Source organism: Pezoporus wallicus, unplaced genomic scaffold (genome assembly GCF_028554395.1).
Source record: "Pezoporus wallicus isolate ANWC-B61680 ecotype Strahan unplaced genomic scaffold, APGP_CSIRO_Pwel_v1 contig_9913, whole genome shotgun sequence".
Classification (NCBI taxonomy): domain Eukaryota; kingdom Metazoa; phylum Chordata; class Aves; order Psittaciformes; family Psittacidae; genus Pezoporus; species Pezoporus wallicus.
In genome coordinates this window covers 318551-335259 of record NW_026640215.1, presented here as the reverse complement: position 1 = coordinate 335259, position 16709 = coordinate 318551, and the positions used below count along the sequence as shown (strand labels likewise).

Here is a 16709-nt window from a genome sequence, read left to right as displayed (position 1 = left end):
CAGCAGATGCCTGAAGGATGCTCCGGTCGGATTTCTTTGGCAAGCGGCAGATATAACTCCTGTGGACACCACCAGCTTTGTCAGCTGCAGCCTCCCTGCTTCCCCTCTGGCAGCAGCTGAAGAGATGAACGAGGAGAAAGCTGACCAAAGGATCTGATAGATTTAACTTTATAGCCTGGGGCCTGCAGAGCAGCAAGTCCAATACAACACATTGCTCCTGGGCTGCTGTAAGCGCTGGTTGTTTATAACGGTCCAGATGCCCTCATCCTCTCAGATCTTGGCAGTTGTCATCAAAAACAATAGAAGCTTATCATCCCCCTGAAAGTGATAAGGTTGGAAGTAATTTCATATGTAAGATAGGATTTCCTTGAGGGAAGTTAATCGATGGCCCTTCCCGAGCAGGTCAGCAGGAAGATTTATAACAATATTAATTATCTTGAGCAGTGAAGTCAATCACAGTGGGCTTCAGGCCTAATTATACATCTAAATACATCCCTGCTTTGCTCTCTGTTGCCGTTCCTGGTGTCAGACACCGAGGTGGGTTCATCCCTTGCCAACCCAGCTCTCATCAGGGCTCAGCTGGAGCAACACGGGGCCTCCTGATCAAAGCAGAGTGGTGAGGTCCTCATCACCACCTAAAACATTGCCTATTCTGGTATGCCAGAGGGAGGGGTTTGTTCATTATTTAGGTCGCAGACTGGAAAAGAAAAGGCAAACCACATAAAAGGGAATTCTTCAATCAGTGTAATAATGAAGCTGTGTATTTTTGTGTCTATCTGAACTTTCTTTCACTTGAACCTGTTTTCCTGCGTCTTACGTTGTACAAAGCAGGAAAACTGGCAAACAAAGGGCAGCTCCATAAGTGTAAATCACCCATTTGTCTCTGAAATGGTGTTTGTGTTCCCAAATGGCCTCTTGAAGGGAAATGGGATTAAATCAAGGTCAGGGACTGCTGGTCAATCCACAACGTGAAGATATTGGAACGAGGGGACTGACTATTGAATCATTTCTTTTCCATCGGTGACAAATGACAATTCCTACAGCTTTCCCTGTTCTTTCGGAGAACAACTGGAAAAGAACCCCGAGATAGCGATAAACCTGTCTCTGTCTTCAGGAGTAGATGGCTTCGCACGATTTGTTTATTCTCTGCTGTCAGCAAGTAGCAATTTGAGCAGGGTAAGTTTAGCAGGTTTAGTCACAACAGTGAGAAGATGTGTAACTGCGATGAGAGCACTCTGCTTTCCCAGCTCGGGCAATGCGGAGAGTTGGGGAGCAGCCCCGTGCTACCCTTCCATGCTGCTTGTCCGATGGGAAACGGTCCGTGTCTGAGCAGCATCACCCAGAACACCCAGTGGGCCCCTGCTGCTCGTTGTGCCTAATGTGGGCTCAGCCTCGGGGCGTGCTGACACCTCACTTCTGAACATCTCCCTCCATAGGAACCACGCTGAACCCCCTGAAGCAGCCGCACACGGACAGTGCCCCGGTGGTGCCATCGCCACCGCAGCGGCGGGACTCGGACCGGTACTGCCAGCTCTGCGCAGCCTGGTTCAACAACCCCATGATGGCCCAGCAGCACTACGATGGCAAGAAGCACAAGAAGAACGCGGCCAGGGCTGACCTCCTGGAGCAGCTGGGGAAGACCCTGGACCTGGGCGAGCTGAGAGGTGAGGGCACCAGGGCGAGCTTCCCATGGGATGCGGTGATGGCAGCGATGCTTCGCTTGTGCACCACCAGTTAAGTGATGCAGGGGAGAGCGTGATGTTCTTGCTGCTCCTCCTTTCCCTAAGAAGAGAGTCTGCTGGTTTAGAAGCATCCTTCAAAATTTCCTTTGCCTCTTCCTAAAATAGTCCCTTCCATTAGCACTCACTTGTGTCCTTGAGCAAGTGTGGACTATCCCTGGGAGCTAGAGGAGAACACGTTAGAGCGCTCAGCCCTGCAGGGAAATAGGGATAGGGCTGAATGTGCTGGAGGCAGAGCGCGCTCCCTTCATCTCTCTGATGGAGAGCGAAGCATTAGCTGTCTTCTGTGGTTTAATTAGTGCTTGTAAAACACTGCAATGGCCCTGGGTCAGCAGCAGCAAAGAGGAACTGAGCATTTCCTATGGGTATGTTAAACACAGGCTTTCTGTGTTCCTGCTGAAGGCAGAGCAGACATCCATCTGTCCATCCATCCATGCATGCATCTGTCCATCCATCCCTCCATGCATGCATCCATCCGCTCATCCATCCATGCATGCATCTGTCCATCCATCCATCCATCCTTCCATGCATGCATCCATCCGCTCATCCATCCATGCATGCATCTGCCCATCCATGCATCCATCCGCTCATCCATCCATGCATGCATCTGCCCATCCATGCATCCATCCCTCCGTGCCTGCTGATGAAGCCGTGCTGGTTTACCCAGGCTGGGGACGGGGCTCAGGCTGAGCGCTTATCTAGACCCATCGTTCACATGGAGGTGTGATTGCAGGAGGAGAGGTACGAACCTCCTGTTGGAGGTTTTCTCTATGGCTTTGAGTATAATCCTGTGTGCACACAACGCATGGGAAGGAGGCAGAGGAGAAAATGCAGGTTTGACTTTCAGCATCCCGCAGGAGAGGAGGTCTGGCTTGCCAGCGCTGTGTTAACACTTGAAAATCACCTTCCTTTTTTTTTCTTACCTTGCTAAATGAAATAATTTCCCTGTAAATACTAATGGCTATGCAGCATATTGTGCGTTTCTTTTTCTGAAATAAACCCTGTAATGGTTATCCAGATCCTTCATGTGCTACCTAGTGTGACTCACAATGCCATAAATGATTCATGTGGCTGAGTCACTGCCCGCTGTCGAGAATATGCAGGGAAATAAAACCCAGGACAATACCATGGAAGTGCTTAGTACTTTGAACTGTGCCAAGCTCAAGAGTGGCTAAGCCTGTCATTAACAGTAAATAAATCAGTTGTGAAGTGTTTTATTCATTTAGCTTGTGCCTAAGGAGAGTCGGAATTGGAGGGCTTTGTGTTCTCATCAGCCCCTGTTGGTTTTTAACTTCACTGGGAGGGTAGAGCACATCATTACAGATGTAAAGGCAGATCTGTGCAATAGCCAGCATAGGATGAGCTCTGCCTCTGTGCAAGAAAACAGCCTTACCTTGGCAGATGAAGTCATGTCTGGCTCCAAGAGAGATGCTGACAGTGGCTGAGTTCAGCGGTACCCAGGCTGGCAGTGACATCTTGTCCGAGCATCACTTCCTATGGCAGGTTACAGCCTCTCTCCCTGCCCTGAGCTTGTTTCCCTGCCTCGGTGTGCACTAGAACACAGATTCGTTCCATTTCCATGCTCTCCCCATCACAACTTAAATATTCATTCTATTTTGACTGCTGTGGGAGACAAACATTAGATGCATTGTGTGAGCCTGGAACGAGCCGTGTCATTTGCAGTACAACATTTCAGCAGCCTTTGATGCTCTGATAATGGCTACGATAAAATATTTATTGATAAATATGAATGTGTATTTGGAGAAACAAGGATAGAGATGTATTTTGGGATAACTGATATTTATAGGGAACAAAAGCATCGGTTCTTCTTGCCAAGTGCTCATCCTGCGATTTTGAAGTCTTATTTTCTTCTTGGAAATGAGAAAGAGAAGGAGAAAAACCAACCCCAAAGGGAGATAACACACTATCAGCACTGCTTCTGCAGCGAGTATTGAGTTGAAGCTGCAGTCCATGTAGGTGCACGGTCCCATATGCTTTGGTGGAGCAGAGGGCACTTGGCAGGTTGGTTGCAGTGCACAACCATCTAGGGTCCAGCGCCATCTCTTTGAGCATCCTCATGAGCCTTCCCAGCCCTCCAGCAGAGCCGGTCCAGGATCCCTGCTCCAAGGAACACCGCTGTTCCTACTTGTTAGGAGAGCACATGGAGATGCCCTGAAAGAGCAGGAAGATCCAGCCCATCCTGGAGCAGGTCGTAAAGAGGCAAAAGCCAGTGCTGTGGTGCCAAACCTGAATCCTGGGCTCTGCCCCTGACAGCTTGTGCCTGTTCAGCAACACGGAGCACAAGCGGCTCCGTCTGGCAGCTCCTGCCTTCCCGCAGCCTGCGCCTGGCGTGAAGGGAATTGCATCCCTGCTCCATCAGGTCTTGGTTCACTTCACATCTGGCATCACCCAGCGCTGAGGGTTCTGGTTTCTCCTCTGGCGCAGATGGGCTCTGCAGGGGCCTCACAGCAGAGCCCATCCGAGCTCATCCATAGGGAATTGAACTGATGCCGGGCACTGCGGGTTGCTGGTGCGGAGCCAGAACCCACAGCAAAACACTCGCTCCCCCTCAAGGCTGGTGCAGTGACTGAAAGCTTCCTTCATTCCATGGATTCAGTGTGCCCTATCCCATCCATTTGAACGAACCAAATGAGCAGCAGACACACACAGACCCGTCTTCATCCCATCCTTGCTTATAACGGGCAGTAAGCAGGATGGGGATGGCTGCACAGGGATTTGTCACCTGAAGCCGTTGCAAATGCCATAGTTGCAGATGGTGTCTGGCAAAGTCAGGCAAAGTGCTGAGTTTCATTTTCCTTCTCGGCTCCTAATTTCTTTGTATGCCTTATAAATACTTTCCATTCTTTGCTGCCACTGTTGGTTAGTAAAAAGCGATTTAACAGGTACTGCCCTGGAATGTCTTTTAATGCACTTTATGCAGAATGACATTAATGACTTGACTTGTTAATATTTTATTTGATGGATAGAGGAGCCCATTCAATTTTAAATGAACGCATGCCACGGTGCAGGGCGAGGAATGTCGATGTGTTGTGGGGATGCAATAAGAAACACGAAATGAGAACACAGACGGCTCTGGTTGCAGCCACCAGCCTATTGCAGGCTGCCTGCTGTGCTAAGGCTTGACTCCAACCGCCTTCGGTTGGGTGCAGCCCTTGTCCTGCCTCAGGAATGGGGCTGCTCCGGGGCAGCGTGGCATTGGGAAGCACAGTGGTGTGGTTCCTGGTGCCTTTCCAACTTTGTTCCAGTCCGGGTGTTGTTTCCATCCACCTAAAATAGGGCTGTTGGCGTTGGCAGATGTGTGATTCTGCTGAGCACGAGGGAGTTCATGGAATCAGCCCATTCTATGGCAGCATTTTCCAGCCGTCAGGAAGAGCCGCTGCAGCGGAGCATCCTGGAGTCCCTCCCAGGCTGGCCATGGGAGGGGGGGACAGGAGTCCCCCTTCTTCATCACCATGAGCAGCCTTGACATGCTGGTGGGATAAAATCAGTGTCCCCGGTTAGGAACTGTAATCACTGATGGCGTTTCCACCTACACAGGTAATTAAGATTCAATAAGGCTGCTGTTAATGTGTGCTGTTAAATTAGCTGCTGAGCATTAGAACCTTATTACCTTAATTTAAAGTATTTCCAGTTTCTTACTTCCCCCGCCCCTTCCCATCTCTGCCCTGCAGTGATTGCGGCACGGTCTGAGGGCTCACACTGCAGCATGGTGCTGCTGCACCATGCCAGCCATGCAAAGCCTTTCCCCTGCATCGTGGACAGAGGGTTTGACTAAAACCAGTCCTGCAGCACCAAGAATGAAGTCAGGAGAACATCCACGAGCATATTTGCGGTTTGGTTTTTGTTCCCTACCATACCAATACACATAAACCATGGGTGACTCTTCCAGTACTTCTGCATTATCATTTGCTTGCTATTTTCAAGTGCTCATCCCAATATTTATGGCATATTTTGTCAAAGAAGCTGTTTCACTGTACGTTGGGCCAAGTTTCCTACATGAGAGATGGACGAGGTGTTTGAGAAGTGGGGCTCTCAGTGCAGCTAGTGCCTGAAGCTCAGCAGAAAGCGATTTTGGGGGGAGTCCGTAGATACACTGCTAAGTGTAGCTACATCCCCTGCAGTTAATTATGGTAAGCATAAACTGCTCAGGTTTGAGGATTGCCGTACATCACTTGTTCTAAGTGAATTGTTCTAGCAATTTCTGCAGAGAAATAGTCCTGTAGAAAGTCAAGAGAGACTATTACATGGTACATTAAAAGCGCTCCTGAGGAGCGGAGCAGCCCGTGCTGAGAATCCCCCCAACTCTGGTTATTTTTAAGCAGAGCCTTTCAATTAAGCTTGAAACGATCTGTTCACATCCTCATGGATGTGAATCAGTGCAAAGCCAAAACCTGACCGCAGGGGCTTTAAAGATGCAATTCCCTTATTTCCTAGGAGGACAGGATAGGGTTTGCTTTAGCATCGATGGTCGTGGTAATGTCGATGTGCGTGTGATGTCGGTGATGCTAATGCAGGAATGTTTGGGTGAAAACTTGTCAACAAAGGCAAAGTAGAACATTACTGTGCAAATTAAGTGCTAGGCAGGCACAGAGGAAGGGAGGGAGGAGTGCACCAGGGTGCTAAGAAGGAATACCTCAGAAATGGACCAAAATGTGCCTTTTTCCAATCTAAACCGAGAGGAATCAAAGCTCGTCCCATCCATTCCAGCAGCCGGTGGGCAGCAGGCTGTCCTAGGGAACGGCTTTTTCTCCTTCACCTCTCATTCTGCTTGCTGCCTGCTGGATGTCTCAGAGGTGGGAAGTTTGAGCTTAGCAGACTAAGCAGGGCACAGGCTGGGTTGGTTGGGCTGAGCTCCTCAGCTCGGATGTTTTGCAGTGAATGTACTCGGAGACTGGTTCTGTGACTTGGTTATAAACTGCTCTGCAGCTTCCCTTTGAGATGTGCATGAATCTCCTTAATTGCCTGGGTTTTTTTCCTTCCCTGCAATCTGTGCCCAGAGGCAGAGCAGCGCATTAGGAGGGAAAGGCTGTTCAGACCCGGCTCCTTCCCCATGGAGGGAGCTGTGGGTGTTGCTCTGTGGGGTTGTGACTTCTCTGATGGTCCTGCAGCTCTTGTGAGCCAGGTACAGGCCATAGTCCCCGCTGCTGCTGCTCTGGAGGTGTTTCTGGGGGTTGGTTCAGTGCTGCTGATGCTATTTGTCTCCTCTTTGCTAGCAGGAGATAAACCTTCTATGGGTATGACCTGTGCTTGTGCCCAGCGCAGTCACTGCCCTAGCTGCTCCTGCAGGAACCTGCTCAGCAGCTTAGATCTTGTCCCCTGCAATTTGCATCACAATACGATAAAAGGCGGCGTAGTTAACTTCGGAAATCACTTCTAACTGTGGCAATCAAACAATGAAACGGGAAGCAGCAGAGGCAGCCAAGAGATTTGGTGGGAGGTAAAAAAACCCCAAATCAAACAAAACCCCACAACCACCCCCAAACCCAAACCCAGCATCTCTCGTGTGAAGCCACTGAGCTCTTATTTCTACTTCAGTGGTGCTCAGTTGGCCAGCAGCAAGAGCAGCGGCTGTATAAATAGTTGTTTGTTATTGTAGCTGCAAAGGGCTAAAATTAGCCAAGTGCAGGCTGCTTGCGGGCAGGGACTGAGACAGGTATCGCAGCCAAGAGTAAATCCATCAGGAATGTGCTTCCAGCATCCAGGCCACCTCGTACCTGCACCAAGCTTCCAGCTTTTGATCTTCGCTGCCCAGGTGGATAAATCAGAGCGCGTCCCTTTGCAAGGGAAAATAAAGTTCCTAAGCTCTGTCTCCTAAATGGACTAACGAGGAATTGCTCTGAATTGTGATTGCCACGAAACCCCCGGAGGAATGAGCGGAGCCTCGTGTGCTCGATAGTGGGAGCGCAGGGATGCTCTGCGGGAATGCACAGGAGGGGGATGCGGTGCTGCGGGCACCGCAGGCTCCAGGAGGGATTTGCCTTTGAACCCTGCTTGTCTGATCTGTGCCTCTTTAAAATATCCCTTTAGGCTTCACTGGTGCTTGGATACCCTGGCCTGGGAGGGTAAATGGAGGGGTTACTGTAAAGGGAGCACAGTTAATGGCTCCGGGTTTTCTTTGCAGGCCTGAAGCGCAGCTACACGTGCAACATCTGCAGCGTCACCCTGAACTCCATAGAGCAGTACCACGCACACCTGAAGGGCTCCAAACATCAGACCAAGTGGGTACCTTCCTCCTTTTCCTGTCTGTCTCTGCCTGGATCAGTATGTAGAACAATGTGTTGCACACTGCATGGGGAGTATAATGGGATTTAGTGTTTCCAAGTGAAAATGTTTATGCTGTGATTTAGAGCAATTATGTGTTACCCGACTCTGAGATTGGAGGGAGTCTGCTCTGTCAATTAGTACAAATTATTAAAATGAAGTGATAAAGATACATGGCACCAGAGAGTAGATTAATGAACTAATCTCTCTTAATTCACTTACATGTGAGCTTTGGGAACTGTTTTAGGACTGCTCAGATTAGAAAAGGAATATAAAAGGTGTCATTAGTTACTGAAATACTTTAGGTGCCTTTAAGGACAGTCTGAAAGATGAGGCAGGATGATCAGAACCAGCTCAAGGACCTTCAGCAAGTCTCCTGCCTCTGTCTCCCTTCCTCTTATAGCACAGCTCTCTGATGGGGTATCCCTGCTCCATTGGGTTACACGCACAGGGTTGGGGTCCCTACCCAGTGCAAGATTCCCCCCATTGGGAAAGAGCTGACAGCTCTTCCCATCAGAAACCTGGAATGAGAGCTGCCTGGGCACAGGCTGCAATTTATCCCTCCCCTGCCAATCCGTCTGAGTTTGCATCATTATTGCTATTGGTGTTAGTGCGAAGGCTAGAGGAGTTCCTTTCAAACCAGAGCAGCCTCCTGGACAGCAAATAGAGATGTGCAGGAAAGATGCACTGATGCTTTTCAGCGTCAGGAGGGAGCTGCACATCCTTCTTCTATCCCCACACCTTCTGCTGCTGTTGTTCAGGCTCCTGCAATTAGCAGAGTGTCATCTCCACCCTTAGACAGCTCTGCAGCCCCGTTTCTCCTTCATCTTGGGATGCATCAAGCCAGCTTGTGCAGGGAACACCAGCAAGCGCAGGGGCCTGCAGGCTTCCATCGGAAGGACCTTCCTCTTCTGCAAATTAATATTCTTATCAGTCCTTCTAAATTTAGTTGCTTATCATTTATTCATAATGACTTAAATCTGGTCCCGAGAGATTTTCATGGGCATTTGAGCACAAGAGGAAACAAAGTAATACATTCAAAAGAGAGTGTGCTACAAATGTAATAATGGAATGCCAATTAGAGGCATTCGTCTGACCAATTTCTATGGGGAATTGCTCTGATTATTCCATTTCCTCCATCCATTGTTCATTGTTACACTATTTTGTATGAGGCCAAGTATCTGAGCACAGGGCACATCTCTCCTCAGGCCTATAGGAAGTGCAGGAGCATGGGAGACAATAGACTGGCAGCTTGGGCTTGCGCACAACAAAAGCTCTTCCCACCCTGTAATTAGGATGTAACCAGATTTTACTCTCCTTGTTTAAAGCTGCTTTTGCAGCTTCATTGTCCTCTCGATGGGACTGAGGGGATGAGTTACCCCTATCTTTTACCCTGAATCAGGTCCAATGGGTCTGTAACAGCCGTGTGCGATGCTGAATGTGGCTGGACCCAGTGATGCAGCCATGGGGTCTCATGGCTAGAGTTCTTCTGTTTGCGATGATGCCCTCGTACATGGTGTTTGTAAGCTGCACAGGGTGCTTGTGGTAATAGCAAGCAGCAGAATTTGGGTAGGTAAAGCGGTTGATACAGCTCATGTTCCTAGCTACAAGAATCATCTATATCTCAGTGCATCCCCCATGCAGCCCTTCACCTCCCCTGGTAAGCGTTTCACCCACTGGCTTGGGCTCTTCTCATTACTGCTGGTTAGTGTCAAGACTGTCCGATTCCTTGTAACTCGGTCTGAAACCAGTGCATTGCAGTTGCCAAGGCAACCAAACACTTTCTGTCAGTGTCATACTTCATCTAATTAACAAATTAAAAGCAGAAGAGGGGCTGGGGATCAATTTGTGAAGAGCAGGGATTTTGCTCTGGGCACGGGTTGGAGGGAAGATGGTCACAGGCTGGAAGCACCCAAAATCAGATGAGTCTTCTGAGAAGCTGCTTTAGGAGAGAAGGATGTTTATGAGGAATGAGTCAAGTTGTGGCTATTTATTATAGTCCTTGAGAGCTCTCCAGAGAGCAACTCATGGTTGGAGTAGCTTTAAATAACCCAGCACGCAGCAGCCCTTGAACTGCTGCTTAGCAGCCCGTGTCATCAGGGCCTCCACTGCTTCATGGCCACCAGTGGTGCTCCTGTAGCAGAGCAGAGTTCAAGGCTGGGTACCCTGGAGCTGAGCTCTTCCCTTGCGTCTGGTGCATAGAGCTCAGTGCTTGCAGGGGTTTCAGGGCTTGCCTGGATGCTTCCAACTGGATTTGTTTGAGCAAAAGATTGGGAAAAGGCAGGGGGGGAACTGGAAGTGTCTTGGCTGGGATTTGGAATGAAAGATACAGGAGGAGGTGGCTGATAGTGAGGTATTTCTCATCCCTCAGGCTGGTGAACATGCAAAGCAAGTCTATGAGCTCCCATTTTTTTCTCCCAAGTGGAGGTACTTTAAGCCGTATATTTGAAAATAAAGGGGAATGCATCCTTGGTTTTTATCCTAACACAGAGCCAGGAGCTGTGGGAGAGTTGGATACGGGGGAATCTCTCTGTTAAGGCATCACAAACGGGCACACAGCCTGTTCATGTCAGGGGGCAGGCAGTGTTCATGGCAGTTCAATGGGAACGTCTGCGCAGCCCCAGCTTGAGCACTGGGACAGGTTTGGAATAGGACTGGACTCTGGAATATCTGCGGGAGCACTAACCCTTTAATTAGGGATTTATGAATGTGTGGAGATGATCGAGCCATTGTTTGATTGCTTTCCATGCCAGTGAGCAGAGGAGCAGCAGGATGAGGAGCAAGGTGCAAGGCACCATCACTGGCTCCCTTTCAGTGGCATCTGGAATACCAGCTCATGGGGAAAGAGGGCACGTTATGTCTGAACACCAGGAGAGCATCACGTGCCAACCTTTTCCCTTACTGCTTGTGAAGTAAAGAAACTTCCCTCTTTCCTGGTTTATGTAAATGGCAAAGTTCCCAAATCAGCGCTGACAGCGATTTGCAACACGCAACAGGGAGTTAAAACCCCACGTTGTCATAAAAGAAGCCGGGGGATATTGGAATTCTGGGGTCAAAGTGTGTGAATGCTAATTTAGGGCTTTGCGAAATCACTGCCCTCCTCTAACCAGCACATGCAGACGTGGGATGGGGACCGGGTGCTCTGTTCATCGCTGCACCAGGGAGAGAAGAGCTGTGTCTGGGGAAGATGCCCCAGAGGCTCCGGATCCAGGTCTGAAGTAGCTCCTCAGGGGCTTGGGGATGAAAGGAACAGAGATGCTGTTGGCAGAGCACCAGAGCCCAGACCCACGTTTGATGTAAGTGCCATCTCTGGGCTATAATAATGTGTTGGGGAGTGAGAGTTGGGAGCAGTCCCCCACCCTCTTGGCTGTCAGCAATTGGAGGCTGAGCTCCAGCCCTAGTAATTAAGAGTCTGACTCTATGGGGATGATGATTCCCACCTCCATGCAGAGGAATTTTGTCTTCTCGCCTTTATTTTGTCTCTTTGATCAGCCAGACCTCTCTGCCATATCTAGAGCTCACAAATATATTCTGGGGTTTCATAACCACTCATTTACACATTCATAGATGCTAATACATGTCTAGGCTTCCCTTTCAAACTCTCGCTTTCTGATTAGTTTTAGGGTTTCTGCAGAGAAGGCGACCCAAGCCTGCAGCTATCATTGGGCTAAAATCAATTCAACCTACGACAGCAGTGCAGCATTCAGTCCAGGTGAATTCCTGGGGGTTGAGAATGGTCCTTCCGAGTTTGGAGGGTGTGCTCTGAAGACCTTTCTGCACATCCCTTTACCTGGGGAAAGCCCAGAGTTGCTGAGGAGCAAACGACAGCGGGCTTGATGCCTGGGCAAGGCTTTTCTCTTCTGTTTTCTGATTGAGAGCACAGATGTCTCATTGGAATCACGTTTATTAACACAAGCTCTCAGCTAGTCGGAGAGCAGAGCTAATCACAACAGCGTGACTGTGGTACCCGGAGAAGTGTCCCCCTCCACTACGACTGCGATCCCATCGCGCTTTCAGCCTATTTTAGATGGAGTAAACAAGTATTTACAGCCTGTGACAGCTCCTGGTTGTGGGATGTGATGAGGGATGTTTCCTGGGGGCTATTTCCTGGACTAGAGGAAGGCTTTGGTGCTTCCTGGGCTGACTTCTGTGTCAGATTTTGTTATTTCTTTATGTCAAATTGCGTTTCATTTCATTGCTTTGTGCTCTTTATGTTTCCCCTGGACCTTTCCAGCCCCATCCTTGGTGGTGGGAGGTTGAGCTCCCTTCTGCACATCCTCAGCCTGACCCAATGCGCTCCTTGATGCAAGATTCCCAGTACATTCAAGAGGTGGTAGTCAGTATTTGAGTTGTACCCTGTGTTTTACAACCAAGCCAAATGCCTTTTTTCTTCCCTTGATGAAGGCAACTCTTATATTGGTAGCAGCAACAAATTCCGTGTGCTTTCTGTAACCTATAGTGGCTGATGCCCTCAATGTAAAGAAGCCTTCAGAGAGATAATAACTCCAGAAGATGAATAGCTCTAAAAGGTATATGGAATTGAAAGGCATTTTAATCTGTCATTATTTCAGTGCCAGAGAGCAGCTGAATAACTACATTGCTTATGAGGAGAGAGTGTGTAATACTTTCTCTCATTATAGGATTGAATTGTCTCTGTGCCCTTTTAATGTAAGTGAAAATAAAGGTATTTCTGATACCTTCTGGTTTGATCATGGTTTGGAAGCCCCGGGATGGTTCGTGCATCTTTGTTTCATGGTGTTGGTATATGGATTGTTTTAATGTGAAGCACAAGCACTGGGCTGATGCCCAAAGTGTAACCCTGAGCTCGCCAATGCTGCTGTAGAGTAACTTGAGGACCTAAAGAAAGCATGCTTTTTTCGGCCTCTTACAGCAGTTTTCTTTCATAAAACACAAAACTGGCCTTAAACTCACCAACATGTTTTAGATACAAAGAGTTTCTGTGTGTTTTGTTTAGGACTGAAGTCTCCTTTTCGCTCACATAAAATTGGCTTTAGCCATCTGTTCATCAGGGGCTGTAGAGGTAGGACAAGGGGTGATGGGTTCAAACTGAAACAGGGGAAGTTCAGGTTGGATATAGGGAAGTTCTTTACTGTGAGGATGATGAGGCACTGGCACAGGGTGCCCAGAGAAGTGGTAAATGCCCCATCCCTGGCAGCGTTCAAGGCCAGGTTGGACAGAGCCTTGGGTGACACGGTCTAGTGTGAGGTGTCCCTGCCCATAGCAGGGGTTGGAACTGGATGATCTCCAGGTCCTTCCCAACCCAAACCATTCCATTATTCTGTATTCCATGATCCATTACAAAGAAAGCTGCAGGTTTCCCTTAGGACCCATTCTCTTCAGATCTGCCTTAGTGCTGGTTCCTCTGGAGCTCCAGTTGCTGGAAGAAGCGGGTGGGAGGTGGCACCATCTGATGGGAAGAGCAGCAGGATGGATGCTGCTGGGAAGGCTGGAAGCGCCCAGAGCCCAGCTCTGGACCACAGGGTGACTTGTGCTTCACTTGTGTCTTGCAGCCTGAAGAACCAGTAGTAGTTCATCAGTCGAGACAAGGCAAACCACCCAGGCTGCTTCTGCGAGGGGACCTGGTGAGCAGGGAGAGGCTCCTTTCTTGGACAATGATCCCGTGTGGATTCGGTTATTAACCCGTCACTAACCTTCGCTTGGGACAAACACATGGATAGTATTTTTTTGGGTTTTTTTTTTTAATTTTGTGGTGAGTTCAACTATTTCAATGGACTTTTTTAGCCTTTCAAGATAATATTTATTCAGCACAGAGCCTAGAGTATGATAACTCCCCTGTAAATACAGCACTTAATCATCACTCATCTTCAGAGACAGTGGAAACAAAATCTTTTACTTTTTCATATTTATTCTTAGGTTTCTCCCAAGGGTATAAAGCTATTCTATTACATTATCCATGATAGTGATGTAATCAGTCTTCGAGCAGAAATAAACATACTTTCTTCACCTTCTCCAGCATGGTTTGTGTCAACACATAAAGAGCAGCAAAAAAAATCAATCCCGGGGATTGTAGAGTGGATGAATCCTTTTCCTTCCCTCTTTGACTTCAGTGAAACAAATGGTTCAGTGAGCAAAGAAAACTCAAATGAAAGCATGAAATCCTTTTCCTGCCAGTAGGTTTCCTACAGGCTGGATGGGAGCTGTTTGCTTCATCGCCGTTGTTGATGCGACCCCAAAGCTCTGCTGCCTGCATCCCTGGATGCTGTGGAGCCTCCCACCGAGCTCCAGCATCTCCCAGAGGGCTTGGACCAAAGGTTTCCCTGCATCAGAACCCCTGTACCCTGCATCTGTGCTGGTGCTGCAAGAGGTGAAGCATTTTTCAGGGTCAGGTCTGCAGGGAGCTGGAGGTGCTGGGGATGCTCCGGGTGCTGGGTGTCACTGGAACCCCTCCAGCAGGGTACCAGCACCCATGAAGGACCCCGTTTGATGGCTCTGCAGGCAGGGCCCATAGCAGGGAGCGATGCTCGGGGGTCCTTGCTCACAGAGAGGAAAAACTCAAAGGATTTAAAGCAGCAAAAGTGGACTGAGACCCAGCCCTAACTCCAAGAGGACCAGTGGTGTGCAGAGGCCTCAGCCTGCAGCAGCCTGGGGCTGCTCTGTAGGGAGCTGTTTATTCCTCGCTGGCTTTGGGGGGAGCAGAAGCAAAAGTGACTCAATGCACTGGGAAGAGGGAGCTCACAAGGATTTTAGCTTTCCTACTGCAGTCAGCACAAAGAGACCTCACCTGCCGCAATGCAAAGAGCTGCAGCGACCGTGATCCAGTTTCTCATGGGTACCACGAGTGATGCAAACCAAACCTCCCCGTGCCCTGGGGCACAAATGTGGTGAGTGAGCTTTGCATGCAGAGAACCTGTCTTGTGAATGCTGCTAGAGGTTAAGCACCTTGTCATTAAAGAGCTCTCTGTCTGGTGGGTTTGTGTATGTGTAGTAGCACAATTCTTTGAGACTCTGGCCATTTCCCTACTTCTGCATCTCTGAAATAACAGCCTTTGCCATTTCCTTTGTGCATACACTGCTAGAGGCTGCGTCTTTGGAAGGGAGCAGTGATTTGTACGGATCCATCAGTTCATTTCCCAGCAGCTCCAGCAAGGTGCAAATCCACTTCTCCAGCATCTCAAGGAAGAGCTGTGACCTCCTGCTGCTGGCTGTGCATTGAGGAAGCATTTAAGCCACAGCTCAGAATCATGGTCTGCAGGTCTGTGAGTTGTCTGCCACGCGAACAAATGGGTACATGAGGAATCTGTGTCCTCCATCCGCTTTGCTGCACCTTAATAAACCAAAGCAGAGTGTGTTGCTCTGCATTTTGGTGTTGAGCAACGCTGTATGGTTCAGGTGAGAGATGTTTGGGCACGTCACTTGGAAAACTGCGGTTGTAATCCAAGAGTCATGGTGTATGTTCATGGAGTTATTACTATTATTGTACACTTGTATTATGGTGGTCCGTAAGATTCCAAGCTCCATGGCAGGGGATGCTGTGGGTGCTGCCCAACGACCTTGATCAGTCTCCTTTTGAGGGAAGCAGCACCCAAAGGGCTCGCAGAAGGAGGCACATTGCAGGTGAAACCAAGGCAGCCTCGCTGTAAAGCTGTGCTGAGCCATACCATGGGGAAAGGGAATATTGCAAGTCATGAAGTCAGAAGGCAGCACACACTACGAAGCTGTCCTGAAGCCAATGCTGATACCTGTAGGACTCCACCAGCAGAAGCAATTAGAAGCCCAATCTGAACAGATTTACTTTTAAATTACTTTTTCCAGATCTTAAGGAGAGAAGAGAAATAATTATCCTAAATAAGGAGGCAGATCAATAATAAATGTTGCTCCGCAGATGCCCATGATACGTTGCTTGCCAGCAGTGAAGACTAAATAGACCCCTTCTGCTCTAAGAACAAATGAGACTCCTGTGATTTGGGTTTGGGTTTTTTTTTTGCCATAACACATGAAATCTGTTGGCAAATAGACTTAATAGGCAATGTTCAGTGCTTTATCTTCATTTGGTGTTTAATCAAAGGGATGTGCTACATCTGGATAATAGCTGCCTGACAACAGAGCAACGCTATCGCATCTTCACGTCTGGGGAAATGAGGATGAATAGCATCATGTGTGTGGTTTCAGAGGTTACAGATGGTGTGAGGGCAGGGCCCTAACGTGTGTGTTTGAGCTGTGAGCTCATGCTCACATAGGCAATACTCTTGGATTTGTGCATGTGCCATTCCCCTTGCGCTCCTGCACCCACAGCTTCCTCCTGCTGGAAGCTCACGGTAGAGGGTTATCCCTTGCACTGCGCTCCAGGTCTGTGCCCAGCAGCACCTCCGTTCTTCTGCCTTGCTAAGGGATGTAAGCAGAGAGAAGGAACTGAGTTGGAGGAGAGACCTTTGCTGGGCTGGGCTGCGGGATGCTCTTGTGCCTTCAGTGGAGCGCAGGGAAGGGTCAGAGGCACTGCAGAGTAATTGTTTACTCTGCGGGGACAGTAAAAGACACTGACGAAGCTCAATATGATTAATCTGTGCTCTTGCATCGATGCCTTTCATGTGTGGAGGAGAATGGGTTGTTCACAGACGAGTAAGCATCTCCTTAGCTTTCATAGCTGTGGGGCTGTTCCACTTACTGTGTTTTGGGTAGCAGCATAAGATGCCAGTGTTCCTGAAGCTA

General features: G+C 48.9%; 1 protein-coding gene across 4 annotated transcripts in view; it reads left to right on the top strand.

Annotated features, from left to right (window-relative positions):
* ZMAT4 (zinc finger matrin-type 4) overlaps nucleotides 1-14011 on the top strand; it is a 56458-nt gene extending 42447 nt beyond the window's left edge. For all 4 annotated transcript variants that reach the window (XM_057418124.1, XM_057418122.1, XM_057418121.1 and 1 more), the window contains 3 exons: nucleotides 1437-1664; nucleotides 7882-7978; nucleotides 13553-14011. In XM_057418124.1, coding sequence (XP_057274107.1) covers nucleotides 1437-1664; nucleotides 7882-7978; nucleotides 13553-13568 — 341 coding nt within the window. In that variant the 3' untranslated portion in view covers nucleotides 13569-14011. The remainder of the gene's footprint in view (nucleotides 1-1436; nucleotides 1665-7881; nucleotides 7979-13552) is intronic.
* Nucleotides 14012-16709: the final 2698 nt, after the last annotated feature.